Source organism: Capra hircus, chromosome 17 (genome assembly GCF_001704415.2).
Source record: "Capra hircus breed San Clemente chromosome 17, ASM170441v1, whole genome shotgun sequence".
NCBI classification, from domain to species: domain Eukaryota; kingdom Metazoa; phylum Chordata; class Mammalia; order Artiodactyla; family Bovidae; genus Capra; species Capra hircus.
Window position 1 is genome coordinate 2,742,035 of NC_030824.1, and position 20,384 is coordinate 2,762,418.

The window sequence follows — 20,384 nt, forward strand, 5'->3', positions numbered from 1 at the left end:
ACCCCGCATCTGGTCAGAGCGTGAAAGCTGTGCTCTGCAGGGGCCCAGCCCTGGGCAGGCAGAGGCCAAGCGGCCCAGAAGGTGCTTTCCTACCACATGACCTTGAGCAAACTTCTTCCCTTGCTGTTCCCCCACTGCGGAAGACAAGGGCTGCGGGGGTCCACGGACAGGGAAGGGGCAGGTGTGGGGGACAGGTGCAGACAGCGAGGGGGCCAGTGGAGGCTCTGGGGGAGCTCACAAGGAGGGGCAGATGAGAAGCCTGGATTTTCCGTCTTTCTGTCTGGGAGGGGCTGAGGCTGGCTGCCTCACTCCCAGGTGTCTGAACGCACCGAGTGAAGTCCCCAGCCAGCATCCCTGCAGAGGGAAGACCCAGCTCCGGTGGGACTGAAGGGCTTTGAATCCTGCTCTGACCACTCTCTCAGCCTCAGTTTCCACATCTGGACCTCCGGTGCCCTGACAAGAGGACACGACGCAGGTGAGGACCAGCCCTGGTGCCCGGCACAGGGGACAGTGGCAGCTTTCCTCCCGTTGTCGTGGTGACTGCAGGAGGGTCTGAAGCAGGGGCATGCTGCAGGCCTCAGGTGTGAGCCCTTGGGAGAATCCCGGCCACGATGCTCACTTGCTGTGTAATACCCACAGTGATACCCACACCATCTCTGAGCCTCAGTTTCTCCGTCTGTAAAAAGAGGCCTGTCCTAGCCCCTTCCTCCTCATTGTCAAGAACATCAAAGAGACCATCCTCAACCAAGATGGGAAACCCAGGGCTAAGAGCCAGGAAGTCTGCTGGCCTGACGAATATCAGAGACCAGAGGCCTGTTTGCCGAGCAGCTGACTGAGAAGGGGGTGTGTCTCAGAGCTGGGAGGCAGCGCAGACCCCCAGCACAGGGGCCAAGGGGGAAAGAAGACATGTATTAAGCAGCCAAGTTGGAGATGCGAGTCTCTGGCCCTCTCAATAAGGCACGAGACGGGCACCTCTTGATCCTGAGTGACTTCCAAACAGAGATGGGGTTCAGAGGGGTGAAATGACTTGCCCAAGGTCACATAGCAGAGCACAGCCAATCCAAGGCTGGACTCTGGAGTGATAGGTGTTTCTGTTCCCGCTGTGATGCACTCTGGGCCCCACTGCCCCTGGGGATGCAGCTCTTTGGCCTCAGGTCACGTCACAGCACTGGACAGACCACAGGGGCAGTTGTCAGCAGGGGAAACAGCTGGGGGCCCAGCCTGAAGCTGGCTGTCACAGGAAGGTCAGGGCCCGCTGTGGGTCAGCAATGTCCTCACGCTTCCCCAACCCCCCCATCCCCAGAGCAGTTTTCTAGAACATGCAGGCCTGGGCCTCCCTTTACTCGGTCTGGTCTTGTGGGTGGGGAGAGGCCCTTCCCGTCCCATTGGGTATTCCATGCTGCCCCCTCCATGGGCTGCCACACCACCTTCACGTCCTTCCAACATCCTCGAGAGGCAGACTGCGTGATTTTGTCCATTTCACAGGTGAGGACACTGAGGCCCAGTGTAGGAGAGTGCCAGGTAAGAGCACAAGGTGGCCGATGCCCTTCAGAGAAGGTGCACCACCCTCACCCCCTGCCCCCGAGTGGGCACAAGTGCCATCTCCCCCTCCCCAAGCTGGCCTAATGCCCTTGCACAACCACTTGCACAATGCCAGGGAGTCCCCAGCCCAAGGCCACACAGCTGGAGTGTGGCTGAGCGGGCCTAGCCCAGGAGGCCCTCTTCCCCAGGCTGGAACTCCAAGGTCCTGCAGAGGGAGGTGTCAGGGCTGACCCCACCCCAGGCCTCGTCTTCTCCCCGCTCACCCTCCGCAGAGCCCCAGCCCTCAGCCGGGTCCTGGACGCGTGGCCTCCGGCAGCTGGACTCAAGGACATGGGCGCTTGAGCCATGGGCGCTCCACACCTGCCCTTCAGCCCCACCTGCTCCGCGATGGCCCGACAGACCTGGGAGGGTCCGCCCTTGGGAGGGGAGCCGAGGACAGGGTAACCTGTGTCTGGGGAGGCCCTGCCTGGGCACAGGCACTCTGCACCCGGGGGCCCCCCACACCCTGGGGGTTCGCCCTCTCCTCACCACCAGCGTCTCTGTGGCCTCCTTGGCAGCAGCCCCTCCTGGCTGGATGCCCTCCCGGCCCTGGGCCCTTCTGCCTTCCCTCGTCACCCCCAGCAGGTGGGGGAGGGCTCAGTTCCTGGCTCCCCTCCCTCCGCGCCCCTCCCACACCTGCCTGGGTGGCCACCTCTCCATACCAGTCCTGGGTTGCCCCCTCCCTCTGGCTGCCTGACTCCCCACTGCTGTGTTGGGGGATCTCCCATCCCACACGGAAACTGCTAGGCCTCTCCTGCTCTGCTCTGTGGGGAGTCTGCCCCCTACCCATGTGACTTCACATTTCTGGGTCTCCACTGCCCCACTGTGAGCTGGGGCTGCCATGGGCCCCCAGGAGGTGAAGGGGGTATGTCTCTGAGAAGCACCTATGACCGTAGCGTCATGGTCCCTTGATTCTGGAACCAGGATGTGCTTTTGACTGATACGGAATGTGCTCCTGGGGGTCCCAGCGCCCCCTTCCATTAAGGGGCCTTAAGGCCTAGTTCTCAGGCTGGCTCTGGGCCCGTCCATCCTCCTTATGGCCATTCTTTGGAGCACAGCTCTGGGGGCCCCCAAATCTTCCACTCCCTGGGTTCAGCCAGACCATGAGGGTGGATGCAGTCTGGACCGCTCAGCATATGCAGACCGCCTGGAAGAGACAGTGCTCCCCAGTTCCCAGCTCTGGGGAGGTGCAGGCTGTCTCTTCTGCACCCCTGCTGGGCGTTCCATCCAGCCCCCTGAGCTGCATGTGTGGTAAGGGGGTGCCTCTGCCTGGGGCACGTTCCTCCCCAGGCTGCCCCGCTGGGTCCTGCCATCACGGAGGGCCTGGGGGAAGCCAGGGAGAATCCCACCACTGAGGACCTGCATGCCTGTCACATATCCCGAGCTTTGGTCTCTGAACCTGCAGGATGGGGTGTAGCCATCCCCATCTTGCTGGCCCTCCCCTGCGTCGTCACCACCTCCCATGGAAATGTCCCCAAGTTTGGAGGAAAGGCTTGGGATGTGCGACTTCAGATTATGAGCCACACATCACGCAGAAAACTCCTCCAGGGGTCCTGACAGGGTCTCATCAACACCTGTGGGACAGCAGACGCCCACTGTGGCTGAGCGACTGGCAGGCAGCTCTGTGCAGCAGCCCCCGATACGCGTGGTGCTCCAACCCTCAGCGCCTACTGTCTGAAGGACAGCTTACGGCTCCTCCCTCGCACCTGAGGGGAGGCACCTGGCCTGGCCCCGGGCAGTCTTACCTTCCTCGCAGCTCGGCCCCGAGTGCCCGGGGCAGCACCTCCACTCGCGGGCCGTCACCATCTTGTACATCACCTTGTACGTGGGTCTCACCACTGTCCTGTAGCTGGAAGAGCGCCCGGGTAACCCGGCTCAGACAGGGCCTCCCGCTCCCTCTCTCGCCCTCCGTGAGGACAAGCCCAGGGTCCTGGGATCCTCTGCCACTTCCAGGCTTCTCTGGAGCGTCCCTCCTCTTGAATTCTGGGCCTCAGACCTTCCAGTCCCTCCCTAGCCCCTGGCCAGGGGTGGGAAATCAAGAAACTAACTAGACAGGAAGACCCTATGAGCTGGGCTGGCCTGTCCTCCAGCTGTGAACACTCACTGAGTGAAGGTGTGTGGGTGAATGGGGGAATCCTCCCCCTGGAAGCTCTCCAGGGTGGCGCAAGAGCCAAAGGGGGGTGCCGGGAAATGGGCAGCAGGCCTTCTGTCCACCCATCCTTGGGGTCCCGGGCTTCCCTCCCAGCCCCAGCCCTTCGACCACAGCAGGAACGCCAGCAGCTCCTGCTCCACACGGTCTCGCTCACCTGTTCCCAGGGCAGCTCATCGGCCAGGGGCAATTCTGCAGCACCCTCTGCAGGTAGGTGCCATTCTGCACGTGGCACGAGACGGTGCGGGTCACCACGTAGGAGCACCAGTTCCTGAAACAGACCCGCAGACAGGAAGCTCAGGGCTCGCCCCAGCATTCTCTCCCCCCCCCCCCCTCTCTCTCTCTCTCTCTCTCTCTCTCTCTCTCTCTCTCTCGGAGCCTCGAGGCTCCAGGCAGGGAGATCCCTGAGCCATCTGAGCCCTTGGGCCCTGGTGGCAGTCTTCCTGCTGCTGTGGTTGAGGAGTGAATTCTGGAGCCCTGGGTGAGGGCGGGGGTGGGTCAGACAATGGAAACTTGGCCACAGTGTCTCCACCCCCAGCCTGCCGCTTGCCCCTCACCTCCAGGCCTTTGCTGGGTCCGCTCCTGGAGCGCCCTCCCCCCAGTTCTCTCCTTGCACCTCCCACCCTCTGTGCCGTCACCTCTCCCCAAGTCCTCGCCCACCTCCGCCCCTGTCTGAGCAGAGTGGTGGTTCTCCCGCTCTGTATCCCTGTCCCACTGAATTCAGCTGGGGAGTCATGTCCGCCCCCTCCCTCTCCGAGGCATGCGGGAGACAGGCCCTGCCTCACTTATCCTCAGGTCCCCTCTGTGTGACAGCCGGGAGCAAGGTCACCATCCAAGTGTGGAGGACTGGCTCCTTCAAATGCCACTGAATAATTATCCTGAGCTGCACATATTGAGCGCCGATTGTATACCAAAGGTATTTACATCAACTTTCCTGGTGGTTTAGTGACTAAGACTCTGAGCTCCCAATGCAGGGGGCCCAGGTCCCACCTCTGATCAGGGAACAAGATCCCTCACACTGCAACTAAGACCTCAGTCAGTAAGTTCAGTCGCTCAGTTGTGTCTGACTCTTCGCGACCCCATGAACCACAGCACGCCAGGCCTCCCTGTCCATCACCAACTCCCGGATTTCACCCAAACCCATGTCCATCGAGTCGGTGATGCCATCCAACCATCTCATCCTCTGTCGTCCCCTTCTCCTCCTGCCCTCAATCTTTCCCAGCAGCAACTAAGATGTAGCAGAGTCAAATAAATAAATATTCAAAAAATAAATATGTTTACATCATCTTCCCACAGCCTGAACACCACCCCCCTCATTTAATAGAGGGGTAAACTGAAGCAAGATTGAGGGCAGGAGAAGGGGGCCATAGAGGATGAGATGGTTGGATGGCATCACCAACTCAATGGACATGAGTTTGAGCAAACCCCAGGAGATAGTGAAGGACAGGGGAGCCTGGCGTGCTGAAGTCCATGGGATTGCAAAGAGTCGGACATGGCTGAGCAACTGAACAATAACAAACTGAGGCTCACTGAGGGGGAGATAACTGTTGATGTTACTGAGCTGGTGCGTGGAGGGTCTGGATTTGAACCCAGGAATATGGATGCTCAGCCCTCCCCCTGCCTCCCTCCCAGGCCCCTGGGCTCCAGTCTCCTCCCCATCTCCTGGGCCACGGACTGTGGCTCTGTGAAGGCCTCCGCCTGGGAACGTGCTGACCCCGGGTCCAGTCCACAAAGGAAAGTCTGGAGGGGTGGGGGCTCGAGCTGAGAGGGTCACCTGAAGCGGTCATTCCTCTCCCAGCCCCAGGCCCGTGACCCTGAGCAGGGCTGAGGGCCAGTGAGCACCTGGAATGTCCCGCCACCGCGGAGGTGTCCCCCGCCCCGGAAACCTAGCCCTGTGCCGGCCACCCCCACCCGGCCCACCTGGAGGAGGAAGTCTCTGGAGCGAACCAGAGGACAAACTCCCCATGGGACTCTGGGGACGTCCCTTCACTGTTCTGAGTCCCTTGGAAATCAATCCCAGAGGAGGAAACAGTCCTCTAAAGGCACAGGGGTGGGTGAGCCAGAGAAGGGGGCCTCTGAGCCAGCCACCCCAATCCAGACGTCACTGGAGCTCTGCAGAGCCCGCAGCTGGTGACCCCTAGGGAGAGGTGCCCATTTTTTTTCTTCCTCCTTAGTTGAAATCTCCCCTGTGTGACTTGCTGTCTGATTCCCTGGTTTACTGTTCATCAGTCCAATTTCCCTGCATAGGGAACACCAAGCTGGTGACCGGCCAGCAGAGATTTTAGACAGGAGAGGACAGTCAGACCAGGTGGCATTTAAGGTCAGATCCTTGTCCCCTTTATCTGGTATGGGGGGAGGTCACCAAAAACTTTCCCACCCCTCTCTGGCCTTGAAGACCCAGCTCTGCTGTGGCCAGGATAAAACCCGAGCTCCTCAGCAGGGTCCCAGCCTGGCCCCTCCGCCCACTTTCCAGGGGCGTTACCAGCCTAAAGTCCACATTCCCCCACACGGCCCATCACCCTGACCGCTGGGACCCGCACACTTGAGCGGGCGCTCTTTCTCCTTCCTGCCCTCCCTCCACGAGTGCCCCTTCCCCACCCCCATCCTTGCAGACGAGATTCCCTCTGCCTGCAAAGCCCTCTCCCTGCTTCGGCAAACTCCTATCACCTTTTGAGCTTCCTGAGGCTCTGGGCACAGCTGGGCATCTGCAAGGTGCCCCTGCCCCATCCCAGCCACTCACAGCAGCTTTGAGCTTTTTCTCCCCAACGAAGGTGCTGAGGGGGGGTGCTGGCAGGGACTGAGCCAGGATGGGGCTCAGCTTTAAAGGTGCTCAGGGAGGTTTGCTGAATGACGGAATGACTGAGGACAGACAGTGGCCCTGGGTAGGGGAGCCTGGACCCGGGGGTTTCCCAGAGGTGGGCATGGCCCCTGGAAGCCCCGCCTCCAGCCCTTGGGCGCTTCTTCCCTCCTCCCCGCACCTTCCGGCAAGCTTGGTGAGAAGCCACCTGAGACCCTGCCGCTGAGGCTGGGTTACCTCCTGTGGGGCAAGCTTGGTGAGAAGCCACCTGAGACCCTGCCGCTGAGGCTGGGTTACCTCCTGTGGGACTGGGCGATAGCTGGGGCTGGGAGGAGACAGCACCCCTCTGCTGGGCCGGCCACTCCTGCCCACTCAGCACCTCCGCAGCCCCACAGGCTGCCGGGAGGAGAGAAAACAGGCCAGACCAGCTCAGCCTGGCACCAGCTGCCCCACAAGGGCCGCCCCCCCCACCTGCCCTCCACCCCCTGCCACGAGGGGCCCAGGGGACTTTGTCTTCACAGGACCCAGGGCTGTGATCCGGAACAGTGATAGGGGCTAATTGCAGGAGGCAGCCAAGCGGGCTGGGGGCCAAGGGCCCTTATGAAAAGGAGAGGAAAGAAAGAAGACCCATGGGTGGGGGTGGGGTGGACGGAGCCTGAACCCCACACCGCAGGCCAAGCTCCAACCCTGGCCCTGCTGCTCCCTAACCTGGTGACCTCGGACGAGCCCTGACCCGCTGTGGGCCTCACTCTGTCCATCTGCACGTGGGGACGGCAGGACCTCCTCCAGCAGGGGGTGACTCACGCTAAGCCCCAAGCGCAGTGCTGACGTGCGTTTTGGTCCTTCTTGTTCCTGGACTGTGACATGGGGCCCACGCCAGGAGGCTGGGGTCCAGGGGCTTCCCTGAGGGACACAGGGTCGCCCCCCGCCCTGCCCTGACTTTGAGATCGTGACTGTCAGGCTCTGCATTTTACAGAGGGGAAACTGAGGCTCCGAGAGAAGTCACCTACCCAGGTCACTCCTATGGGTGCAGCACTGGGATCTGAGCTCCCCGGGGAGAGGATGAGGAAGAAAGTTCTCCACTCTCCTTGACTCTGGGATTTGCCCAAAGGAAGCCAGAACTGTGCAAGGGAGGAGGATGGGCCAGGACGCTGGTGATGGCGTCAACTCCAGAGCCACAGTGCTGAGACACAGACGGGTCGTTACAGGCTGGAAGGGTCCTCAGAGGGGCAGGAAGCCGCCCCAGTAGGGACTGGAGGGGCAGACGGGGCAAGACGAGCACAGGCAGCTCTGCGCAGCCCGCAGGCACCCTGGTTCCAGGGGTCTCGAAGTCTCGCCACATTCTTGGGCCTGGGGGCGGCCCCTTGGACGCTGTCCCGGGCCTCCCCCTCCCCAGGCACAAAGCCTCTTTTCTGCCTCTGGTCCCTCGGCTGCCAAGGGGCGCCTGGGGCGCGGGGCTGGAAAGAAGGGTGATGGGCGCGACAGCCCCATGCTGTCTCCAGCGAGGCCCAGGGAGGCTGGGCTGGGGCCACAAGGGGAGGTCCTGGCAGCCCAGAACCACAGATTCCTCTGGCGAGGGTCCCTCCCCGACTTAACGTTGGTGTTAGCAGGTTGGGACCATCCTCAGAACAGGCCTGTGAGCAGGGGCTGAGGGGAGGGGAGAGGGGAAGAGGGAGGAAACAGGGGAACTGAGCCCTGGAGCCACGAAGAGACCTGCCTGGGGTCACACACTGAGTGGGTGACAGAGCGGGAAGGAGCCCCTCATTGCTGACTGCGACTGCAAACCCTTCCCGGCTCCCCAGGCTGACACCCGTGCTCCCTCCTCCAGAGAGCTGCCACGGTGAAGAGAACACTGGATCTGGGGACTGACTGACTTAGACTGAGGTGCCGTTTCTTCTCTCGGCCTCAGTCTTTCTATCTGTAGAATGGGAGCAACAGCATTGCCTACAGGGCTTTTGTGATGCTCAGGCCACTCTGAGCCTTCTGTTGCCGGGTGACAGCCCCCAGTGACCCCCAGACACCTGCCCGCAGCCACAGTCCTGCTTCCGCATAGGGAGCCCTGCGGGGAAAAGAGCCCAGGCTGGGAGGCAGTAGACTGGCCAAAGGGCAGCACAGGCCTTACTCCCTCTCAACCGTCATCCTGAGCTTGACACTGGATATTTCGTTCAGAGTCTTGGTCATTCTGGCACCTGGGACCCTGGGGGTTCACGTCCCTGCCCTCAGCAGGTCATAGCCCCTCATCCCCTCTCTGAGCCTCAGCTTTGTCTTCTATGAAATGAGGACCATACAGATGTGTGCCTTCCTGGCAGTCGGAGAGGTTCTGGAGGGGGCCAGGTGCAGGTGAAATGCAAGCCCAGGTCAGTATGCACGGTGGTGGCTGCGACAGCGGCCAGCATCAGTCCCCGTCTCAGACAACTGCACCTCTGGCCTCTGACATCACAGCCACCTCTGCCCTCCAGCCCTGCCTGCGTCACCTGCTCTTGCTAGCCCAGTGGGGACACGCTGGCCCCTGACCACTGGGAAAGCGGAATTTCTGAAAAGAATTAAAGAATTGAGGCCATAGGGGGTGGGGGCCCGGCAGGCCTTTGAATGGGATGAAAAGGCCCGGAGAGGCCTGGCTACTCTGTATTGTTTGCCTCAGACAACAGCAGTGGCTGGCCCTTGAGAGGGGATCCCAGCCGGGGCATGGGGCTACCGTCAGGACCAGGGCCTGGGCAGGTTCAAGCAGTGTCACCAAGGCCAGAAAGACACAGATTTGAATCCCGGTTCTTCTGTCAATGCTCAGAGAGCCTAGAAGATTTTGTCAGTTCTCCAGGGCCTCGATTTGCTCACCTGCTAAATGGGGACAAGTCTTCCCTAACTCATTCAATCCTTGAACACTGCATGTAAAGAGGCCCCTGGCTGGTACTAGGGGATGCTCCATAAACACCACCAGATAGAATGTTCCCTGCTCTTGAGTGACAGGCAGGAAGACAGAGCACTCCCACAGCACTCGGTCTGAAATGCCAGGTCCCTGGGGGCCGACAGTGACCCTAGGTCTGTGAAACTCCACCCCAGCCTTCTTCCTTCGAGGGAAATAAATAGCTGGGATACTAAAAAAAGCCAGGAGCAGAGTAAAGGGGGGGAGGGTCCCCCAAGTGTCAGCTAGAGGGTGATCTGGGCTTCTCCTACGTGCAGGGAGGGGGCCCTGCGGAGAGGACGGGAATCTTGGGGTTTCCTCCGTCGTGTCCCTTCCCCCTCCCCTGGGGTCCGGAGTTGAAGTGATGGGGGCTGGAGAACGCTGTCGGGGGCTGCTGGCTCCGGATACTTGAAGCAGGGGACCTCTGCACGGCCCCGGAGCTCCTGCCAGCTAATGAGGCCCACGGTCCCTGCCCCCACCGGGGCTGGCAATGAGGTGGGGAACCGGGTCCCTTTCCCAATCCTGGGCTTGCACGGAGGTTGGGGGCCGGGGTGTCCGGAGTCCCGATCCCCAACCCCGGGCTGGAAGAACACTGAGGTGGTGCAGGGTGTGGGGTGGGGGGGCAGCCCTTACCTGCGCGCAGAGAACGGAGCTCCCCCGACGCTCCACGCGGCGCTCCCTCCTGGGAGCAGGAGCCCGAGGCAGAGCAGCGCCCAGGCCCGCGGGCCGCCCATGCTGCGCCCGGAGCCCTCCGCGCGCGGCCCCTCGCAATCGCCCCCAGCCTGGCGTGCCCGCTCGCCCGCCCTCCCGCGCCGCCAGCCGCCCCGGACGCGCGGATCCCGGTTCCCAGCGCAGCAGCGGGAGGGCGGGCGGGAGGCGGGCGCGGGGCGGGGGCGCGCGTTCCCGGCCTCGCCCGGCCCCTCCGCACGGCCCCCCGCCCCTTGCGCCGCCGCTGCCAACCCGGAAGGAGCCCCAGGGGGCCGGGCGACGCCGCCAGGAAGCCCACCAGGTGCCCACCTGAGCCTGGTGCCCTGCGCCGCGTGTCCCTTTTGGGAGCGGGGTGCCAGTTCCGAGGTGCCCAACCACGTGTTGCAAACTGAGGCCGGGCCACGGTCTCTGACACAGCCAGGACCCAAAACCACCAAGCCTGGGCTAATGATGCCAGGGGCCGCATCCCCTCTGGATATTTTTGAGGAACCCAGTCATCAAGGCAAGAGGGGCGATTCACCTACACAAGGAGAGCTGCCCAAGCGGTGCGTTCCACTGTGCGCGGGGCACCTCACCTGCGCTTCACGTTCCCTCTCAGTTTAATCTTAAGACCACTGTGGGCGAGGTGGGCACTGTGATCCCTATTTTAGAGAGAAAAAGAGGGAGGCCCAGGCACTGTAGTCCTACCTGGGAGAAGAAGACCTGGGTTGACCCTGTAAGTCAGTGTCCACTTTTCTTGCTGTTTTGCAGATGGAGAAACTGAGGCCAAGAGATGTCATCTACCTAAAGCACTCCAGGAGCGGTCAGATCCAGGCCTCCTGACTTCAGAGGGGGTGTCAGCTCTTTAGCACAATCCAGGAAGAGTGCAGACAGCATTTGGCCTGGGCCTGGGTCTCCCCATCTGTGGCACTGGAAGGGCAGGCTCAGGGCGGAGTTGCTCCATCTGGGGTGTGTGGATGGGCTTCTGGGCAGAGGGCTGTGAAGTCCTCCAAAGTGTGTGCCAGGGTGGTATGTGTATATGACACACGTGTGTGCAAGCGTGATGGGGTGTGTGAAATGTGTGATGTCTGTGTGCATGTGTGTGAGGTATGTGTCTGTGACAGGAGTGTGTGTTTATGTGGAGGGGCCATAGCTCTCATCAGAGGGCACCTGGAACCTTCCCAAACTCCAGAATAGTCTCTGACCTCCCCGCTTCTGCCGCCAGGACTGACAGGTTCAATCTCTGGTGAGGGAGCTAGACCCCACATGCCTCAGCTAAGAGTCCACAGTCCGCAAACTAGAGATCTTGCATGCCTCAACGAAGATCGAAGGTCTGGCGCAGCCAAATAAACACACACATATATGTTTCAAAAGCCGAACACCCCGGAGAGCACTTTGAAGGGCACGCAGCTCATCAGGAAGGGAAAGTGCTAGGCAGTGGCTTCTGTCCTGGGAGGGGCCTGGGAGGACCACGGAGGGAGGAGCACCTCCACACCTGTTAGCGATGCGTCTGAGGTGCTCCGTGATGAAGACATGGGCTCAGTGGCTCAGCCATGTCCCAGTCTTGGCAACCCCGTGGACTGTAGCCTGCCAGGCTCCTCTGTCCATGGAATTCTCCAGGCAAGAATACTGGAGCAGGTTGCCATTTCCTACTCCAGACGGAGAAATATCAATAACCTCAGATAACGTAGATGACACCACCCCAGTGGCAGAAAGTGAAGAGGAACTAAAGAGCCTCTTGATGAAGGTAAAAGAGGGGAGTGAAAAATACCTGGTTTAAAACTCAACATTAAAAAAACTAAGAGCATGGGATCCAGTGCCATCATTTCATGGCAAATAGATGGGGAAACAATGGAAACAGTGGTGGACTTTACTTTCTTGGACTCCAAAGTCACTGAAGATGGTGACTGCAACCATGGAATTAAAAGACACTTGCTCCTTGGAAGAAAAACTATGAAAAACCTAGACAGCCCATTAAAAAGCATAGACATCACTTTGAGAAAAAGGTCCATACACTTAAAGTTAACGGTTTTTCCAGTAGCCATGTACAGATGTGAGAGTTAGACATAAAGAAGGCTGAGCACCAAATAATTGATGCTTTCGAACTATGGTTCTGGAGAAGACTTTGGAATCCCTTAGACAGCAAGGAGGTCAAACCAGTCAATCCTAAAGGAAATCAACCCTGAATATTTATTGGAAGGGCTGATACTGAAACTGAAGCTCCAATACTTCGGCCACCTGATGCAAAGAACTGCCTCATTGGAAAAGACCTTGATGCTGGGAAAGACTGAAGGCAGGAGGAGAAGGGGACGACAGAGGATGAGATGGTTGGATGGCATCATTGATTCAATGGACATCTCCTCCAGGAGATAGTGAAGGACAGGGAACCCTGGTGTGCTGCAGTCCGTGGGGTCACAAAGAGTCGGACACAGCTAAACAACAAAAAAACAGCTCCAGGGGGTCTTCCCAACTCAGGGACCAAACGCAAGTCTTCTGCACTGGCAGACAGGTTCTTTACCACTGAGCCACCAGGGAGGCCCAATGGACTGCATACATGCTAGCACCTTTAGCACCAAACTTGTGGGAGCTCTGAGCCACTGTGGAATTTCTCCAGCAGTGGATACTCCAAGAAAAAGCTGTTATCAACACTGTGACATCAGAGGCTGGGGTCCCTTGGTCCAGGGTATTTATTTGAAGCTATAGCTATGACTTAAAACTCAATATTCAGAAAACTAAGATCATGACATCTGGTCCCATCATTTCATGGCAAATAGATGGGGAAACAGTGGAAACAGTGACAGACTTTATTTTGGGGGGCTCCAAAATCACTGCAGATGATGACTACAGCCATGATATTAAATGATGCTTGCTCCTTGGAAGAAAAGCTATGACCAACATAGACAGCATATTAAAAAGCAGAGACATTACTTTGCCAACAAAGACCCATCTCAGTCAAAGCTATGGTTTTTCCAGTAGTCACGTATGGATGTGAGAGTTGGATTATAAGAAAGCTGAGAGCTGAAGAATGGATGCTTTTGAACTGTGGTGTTGGAGAAGACTCTTGAGAGTCCCTTGGACGGCAAGGAGATCCAACCAGTCAATCCTAAAGGAAATCAGTCCTGAATATTCATTGGAAGGACTGATGCTGAAGCTGAAACTTCAATACTTTGGCCATCTGATGGGAAGAACTGACTCGTTTGAAAAGACCCTGATGCTGGGAAAGATTGAAGGCAGAAGGAGAAGGGGGCCACAGAGGATGAGATGGTTGGACGGCATCACTGACTCAGTGGACATGAGTTTAAGTAAGCTCTGGGAGTTGGTGATGGACAGGGAAGCCTGGCATGTTGCAGTTCATAGGGTTGCAAAGAGTTAGACATGACTGAGTGACTGAACTGAGGACTTCCCTGGTGAACCAGTGGCTAAGACTTCATGTCCCCAGTGCAGGGGACCTGGGTCTGATACCTGGCTGGGGAACTAGAGCCTGCATGTTGCAGCTAGAAGATCTTGTGTGCCTCAAATAAGACCCCATGCAGCCAAATAAAAATACATATTAAAAAAAAAAACATTTCCCTGGTGGCGCAGTGAATAAGAATCTGCCTACCAATTCAGGGGACACAGGTTCAATCCCTGCGCTGGGAAGACTCCACATGCCGCAGAGCAACTAAGCCCGCGCCCCACAGCTACCGAGCGTCCGTGCTCTAGAGCTCGCCTACCGCAACTGCTGAGCCTGTGTGCTGAAATTACTGAAGCCGGAGAACGTGGAGCCCGTGCTCCTTGACAAGAGAAGCCCGAGCCGCAGCTAGAGAAAGCCCGCGCAAAGCGACGAAAGACCCAGCGCAGCCGAGAAAACACCCTCTACAGCTAGAGCCCATGGCAGTGCGGTCCAGCGGTTAATGCAGGCTCAGTGCCCCTTTGGCCTAGATGTCAGTGAGCAACCACTTGGCACTGTGTGACCTGGGACAAGTCACCTCCCCTCTCCAAGCCTCATTTCCTTACCTGGGGAAACAAGGCAGGTGTGTTTTTTTTCTCTTTACATGTTCATACATATTTGTAGAGCACTGTAAGTGCTGGCTTTGCTTTGTCTCTAAGACGGCGTGAGCGTTTCTTCATGCCCTTAAGTGTCCTTCTGAGATGTAGTGTTTTCATGTTATTAGTTATGCTGTATTTCCTGCTCCTTGTGTAGATCTTAGTTCACCGACCAGGGCTTGAATCCATGCCCCCTGCATTGAGACTGCACAGGCTTAACAACCAGACTGCTAGGGAGGTCCCAAAGTGAGGCAGTTAAAGACAGGGAGGCAACTTGAGTGTCCCTCAACAGGTGAATGGGTCAAGAGAATGTGGTGTATATATATATATACCTATATACACCATGATATCTCATGGTGCATATAATGGAATATTACTCAGCCATAAAAAAGAAGGACATATTGCCGTTTGCAGCAACGTGGATGGACCCAGAGATGATCACTCTAAGTGAAGCAAGTCAGAGAGAGAAAGTCAAGTACCATATGATGCTACTTATATGTAGAACCTTAAAAAAATGATGCAAATGAACTTATTTCCAAAACAGAAATAGAATCAGACAGAGAAAACAAACTTACGGTTACCAAAGGGGAAAGGTGCGGGAAGCATAAATTAGGTATTTGGGATTAACAGATACACACTACTTTATATAAAATAGATAAACAAGGGGAACTATATTTAATATCTTGTAATAACCTATAATAGAAAATAATATGAAAACCTGAATGTATATAAATATATAAATGTGTTACTTTGCCATGTACCAGAAACTAACACAGCAGTGTAAATCAACTATGCTTCAATTAAACAAGCAAAAGACAAGGCAGTTTTAAAGCTTTGGGTCTCTGGGCAGTGGTCCTGGGCCACAATATGAGGCGCCCTTTCGAGCACACCCTCCTGGTGCATGTCAGCCTAGTTTCTGGTCCTCTGTGCTCCCTGAGCAGGAAGGGCAGGAAATGCTGCGGGGACCTGGGTTTGGTCATTTGAGGTTTCAGTGTTTGCTGAGATGGGGAGGAGAGGGGCCTCCTCCCTGGGGGCCTGATCTTCTCGCTGCCAAGACTAGACCACAACCGCCAGTAATGACAGCAGCTTCCGGTCTGGTCTGAGCGCTGAGCGTGCGCCAGGTGCTGTGCTAAGCATTTTACTTTCATTGTCGCCTGCCCTCTTCTCCCACACCTGGGAGGCCGCCAGATTACCCACAGGTGTGGGGCTCAAGGCTGGTGAGTGATGGATGCCGGCCTGGGTGCTTACCCACCAGGCCACGCTGCCACCCTCTGGCCCAGCTCTGCATGGGGGGCTTCTCTGGGTGAAAAGAGAGATCAGCTCAGATTTAGACTCCCATCTGGAGCTGAGGAGGTGAGAGGCAGCACACACACACACACACACACACACACACACACACACACACGTGTGAGCCACATGGGGACATGGACTCAGACACCGCCCACCCCCACCCCAACCCCGAAGCAGGCCACGGGGTCTGGGAAACACAACCCTGCTGGTGTGGATTCACTGACACATCCAGCAGCCTAGTCCAAACAGGAAATGCTGTTCTCTTAACAGCAAACAAACCTGGGTCACAGCCTTCCTTCCTGTTATCTCCCCCTGGAGCCTGCACTAAGGGCCTCTCCTCTCTGCCTATGTCCCAAGGGTAGCCTCCCCGGCTGGGGGTGCCTATAAGATCAGCCCTGTCCACACACCAGCCCAGGTGCCCCTGGTGATCTGCACCCGTATCTTGCCCATTCTGTAGGGCCAGGAGCAGCCCAAGAGGGCTGGGGGTACCCGAGTCCAAGGCAGCAGTCTCCAGGGGCCCAGGCAGCGCCAGAGGCCTTCAGAACCTCTGCCTAGACAAAGGGTAGGGCCAGAGGGCCGGCCTTCCAGGTTAGGGAACAATGCTTGCGTTCTGTGTCTTTGATCTGCAGGCCCGGGGCTGCGGCCCCTCGCTGGGCCAGGGCGGGGATGCTGGGGGACCCGAGGGCCTGTAGCTGCCCAGCCAAGTTAGTTATGCTCCATGGAGCTGCCCTTCTCAGCCAGTTCTTTCCTTCTGCGTGGGGCTGAAACTGGGGCTGGAAGGGAATGGTAGCAGGAAGGAAGCTGTCGGGAAATCATAAAGCAGGGGCCCAAGAAGGCCTTCCTGCCCTCCTCGGAAATCCTAGGAGAGGCTGGCACCTCTGGGGTTGCGGGGAGGATGACAGAGTGGCTGGCAGGGCACTTGTGTTTGGAGTTAGGAGACCTGGATGTTTGCGTGATCCACAGTGAGACCCTTCTCTCTGGATCTCGGTGTTCCCATCTGGACACCAGAGGAGGGAGGGATACAAGGCTTGGGGACTTTCCTGTGGCTGTGCTGTGTCGGCTGCTTCTTAACAATGTTTGCCCCCATTGCCTTCCTCCGGGTTTCCCCCCAAATCCCCTCCTTTCTGCCCTCTGCTTCTGCCTTACCTCCCTTCTTTGGGGGTCCCTTTGCTTCTCTCTCCACAGCTCTCCTCTTGCAAAAACAAACTAGTAAAGTCTCCTTAAGGCAGCATCCCCCTAGCTAGAGGGGAGGGGCCGGGTAGAATAGGAAAAATTATTGGCCCATTGATGCTAGAGTGTTAATGACTGATATGTTGAAAGTTGTTAAATGTTGGGGCCCATTTAACAGGGATTCTTCCTCATTTAAACTCTAAATCACTGGTAGTGGAATTTGTCTGCTTAGTCACCAAGGGTCTAGGAAAAAGATATGCCAGGTGAAAAGGCCTTCTGTGTGGGGTAAGTGTCCATCTCCCCATCCCCTGCTGGATGCATCTGGAGTGGCAGCCTCGAGTCCGTGCAGGTTAGCTGGATCTGGCAGGTGCAAAGGACAGGTGAGAGAAGTCACTCAGAGCAGAGACCCCAGAGCTGCCTGCCAGCCCTGCCAGCCCCAGGAGGTGCCTGCCCGGCCAGCAGCATGCGGGCCTGCCCCACCCAACACCCACAGGGCGAATGGGTTCCACTCTGAGGAGGAAGAGGAGAGAGAAAGTGAAAGAGCCAGCGAGAGACAGAGAGAGGCATTTGGAAAGACAGAGAGATGGACAAAGAGGCAGATGCAGAGAGAAGAGCTCCTGGGGAAAAGGATCCCAGGTTGTTGGTCTCCTCTCCAGCCGAGCGGAGGGGGTGGGACCAGGGTGCCAGCTCAGCAACGCCCTCTGCACCCACTGGCTCTGCCTCACTCAGAGCCGCGCCCCGCAGCCCTGAGAGTCGGGAGCTTGGCCTTCCTCCGTCTGCTGCCCATGTCTGGGCCTGGCCGACCAGTGAGCTCTGGTCTGCCTGTGCTGCTGGCATGAGTTGTGCCACGGCAGCCCCGTCAGGCAGACGGATCCACTGGCCCGAGAAGAAATGGGTTTCTAGCCTGCGGCTTGGCCTGGGAAATCATAAATGGATGGGCAGCATATGGGTGTGCGCAGCCCTGGGGCGCCTGGACTCCAGGCTCTCCCTGCCTCGCCCTCCAGTCCAGTCCTCTGGGGCCAAGCCTGGATCTTCTCCACCTGCCTGCTCTTCAGCTCTCATCCCTTCCCGCCTTTCCACTCCCCATGGGATGTGGCCTCGCACGCGCCTCCTCGCTGACCCTTCCAGTCCTTTGGAACCTTCCCTAAGGCGAATGGAGGCATTTCTCCATGGTGGGATCCTGCAGTGTCTCTGCTGCCCTGAGGCAGGAATGGAATGTGGTCTGGCCTGCTCACCTTCCCACTGCCCCAGACCCTGAGATACCAGCGAGTCTCAGTTTTCCCAGACGACCCTGTGCTCTCCAGCTGGACTATGGGGCTTTCCCTTCGCACCCCTTCTGCCTGCCAATGCCCACACCCCTCTGTCTCAGCTCAGACATGACTCCCTCCCTGCCTCCAGGAAGGTGTCCCACACACCAACCCTAGGTCTCTTGTCCACTGGGCTTCCCCACTCATAGAATTCTATGTAAGAGCCACCTATTGATTTGTCTGGTTCCCTTGATGGGTCATAGATAGTTGCTGGCCCCTTTCTGTAATCTTCCTAACAGTACTAGGGAAGCTACATACCCCGGAAGCCATAAAGGATGCATTGGGTACTTAAAATTTTCTGCATAGAGAAAGAATAATATGATTAACCGTGGGAAAAAATTGGCAACTTATCAGAAAAAAGACAACTAATTTCCTCCATATATAAAGAGCTCTTACAAATCAGTAACATCAATGACCCAGTAGAGAAACAAACAATAGTTATGAACAACTCAGAATGACAAGGCATTCAGCTTCACTCAAAGGAGGAAAATTGGAGATGAAAACCATAGTGAGATAGCACCTTCCAAAACTGATGGCTAAGATTTTTGATAAAATGCTTTGGCAAGTCTGTGGGGGGGAAAATGTCACTTCATATATTCCCTCTTTGGAGCACAGTTGGTAATATGTAATAAAAGATGAAACGTGTACTACCGTGACCTGGTAATTCCACAGTGAGGCAATTTCTTACACGTCCATTTGCAAAGAACAGAAGGAAATGAACTGCAGTACTATACGTAGTATCAAAAAACTGGAAACAACTGAATACCGTTGCAGATTAGTGTACTAAGGCACACCCGTCCGAGGAACGCTGCAGCCTCAGTGGGGTATGTTCACAATGGGGTATGTGAAACGTGGCACTGCCAGAGTGGAATATGAGCCATCACAAGGAGCACAGCACGGATCCACGCTACAGAGCCTTGACAACATTATACTGAGTGAAAGAAGCCAGACACCAAAGGCTACATATTGTATTTACATGAAATGAACAGGCAAGTCCCGAGAGACAAAAAAGCAGGTTAGCGATTGCCAGGGACTGGGGACTGGGACGTGATTGCTACTGGGTCTGGGGTTTCTTTTCAGGGTGATGAAAATGTTCTAAAATTAGTGGCGATGATTACACGACTCTGAATATACTAGAAATCACTCAATTGTTCATCCTAAAGGGTGGGTTTTGCGGCATGGGAATTATATATACCAGTGAAGTGAAGTGAAGTGAATCACTCAGTCGTCTCCGACTCTTTGCGACCCCAGGGACTGTAGCCTACCAGGCTCTTCCCTCCATGGGATTCTCCAGGCAAGAGTACTGGAGTGGGTTGCCATTTCCTTCTCCAATATATACCAATACATATTCCTAAAGATGAGGCTTATATATACATTTACCTATATAAAGATGGGGTAGATAATGGAACTTCTAAGATCAGTTAAGTGGAAAGAGTAACGGCAGCTTGTAAAGGATGCTGCTGCATGTAGGAAACTGCACAAATGCCCCTCCATAAGTACTCAGGTTACACACTCACTTTCTCTAGAAGAATTCACCAGAAACCGCTAACTGGCTGCCTTTGGGAAGATGGAATGAGGGACCGAAGGTGTTAGTTTTTACTGTGAATCATTTTGCATGGTTCAGAGAAAAAATTAATGTCAGAAAGTATACATACTATAGTCACCCTTTGCCCTAAGAATTAAGTACGTGTGTGTGTGTGTGTGTGCGCGCGCACATATGAACCAGCAGCTCTTAGATTCCCAGCCCAGAAGCTGGAGGGCACCTGCAGCCTGGGAGGGCCCCTGAGTGCTGGGGTGAGGTTTCAAGACAGACCTCCACCTCTGGGCAGGCTCAGGCTCCACAGGGCTGGATTGGGAGCTGTGCCTCGGAACCAGCTGGACCCTAGGAGGTGGCCCCTCCCTGCCCTCCCGGGAAGGACCCCGAGCCGCTGTCCTCACCAGGCCTGGCCCGGGGCTTCCAGTCACTCATGACACACCTGAGTGGAGGCTGTTTGGGGAGGCGGGCTCCCTGGCCAGAGGGAAGTCCTGGCAGAGAGCCGGGGCGGCCCTCATGCCCACACTGACCCATGAGAAACTGAAGTGTGCTGTGTTCTTCCCTGATCCCAGGGAGGGAAGATGAGGAAGACAGGGGAGGGAAGACAGAGAAGAGCAGGATGAGAGGGCGCGGATGATAGAGACAGAGCCCGGGCATCAGCAGGGAGGAGCTCGGCCTGAGGAGGACAACGGGGCTGCCACGCAGTGGACAGGGATGTGCAGAGAGCAGGGAGACTGTGGGAGGACAGGGCGGTGGCGAGGGGCAGGCGGCGGCCAGAGGCGGGGGCGGCGAGGACCTGCCCCTCCCGAGCCAGCCCCGAGCATTCATCTGTGTGCCTGCAGACGGCACGCATTACCGTAGCTGCCCATGCAGAGGTATGCTGCCCAGGAAAGGGAGGCCAGGAGGCTGATAAGCTGCACAGCTAGTGACAGCAGAATGCCACT

The 20,384-nt window shown here is 57.0% G+C and overlaps 1 protein-coding gene across 8 annotated transcripts in view; it reads right to left on the reverse strand.

The window, feature by feature from the left end:
- EMID1 (EMI domain containing 1) overlaps positions 1 to 10,237 on the reverse strand; it is a 41,014-nt gene extending 30,777 nt beyond the window's left edge. For all 8 annotated transcript variants that reach the window (XR_001919355.1, XM_018061033.1, XM_018061034.1 and 5 more), the window contains exons 1-3: positions 10,060 to 10,237; positions 3,888 to 4,001; positions 3,327 to 3,430 (exon numbers count right to left, since the gene is read on the reverse strand). Coding sequence is in view for 7 of the 8 variants with exons in the window: in XM_018061033.1 (XP_017916522.1) it covers positions 3,327 to 3,430; positions 3,888 to 4,001; positions 10,060 to 10,160 (319 nt within the window). In the remaining variant the exon portion in view is untranslated. The remainder of the gene's footprint in view (positions 1 to 3,326; positions 3,431 to 3,887; positions 4,002 to 10,059) is intronic.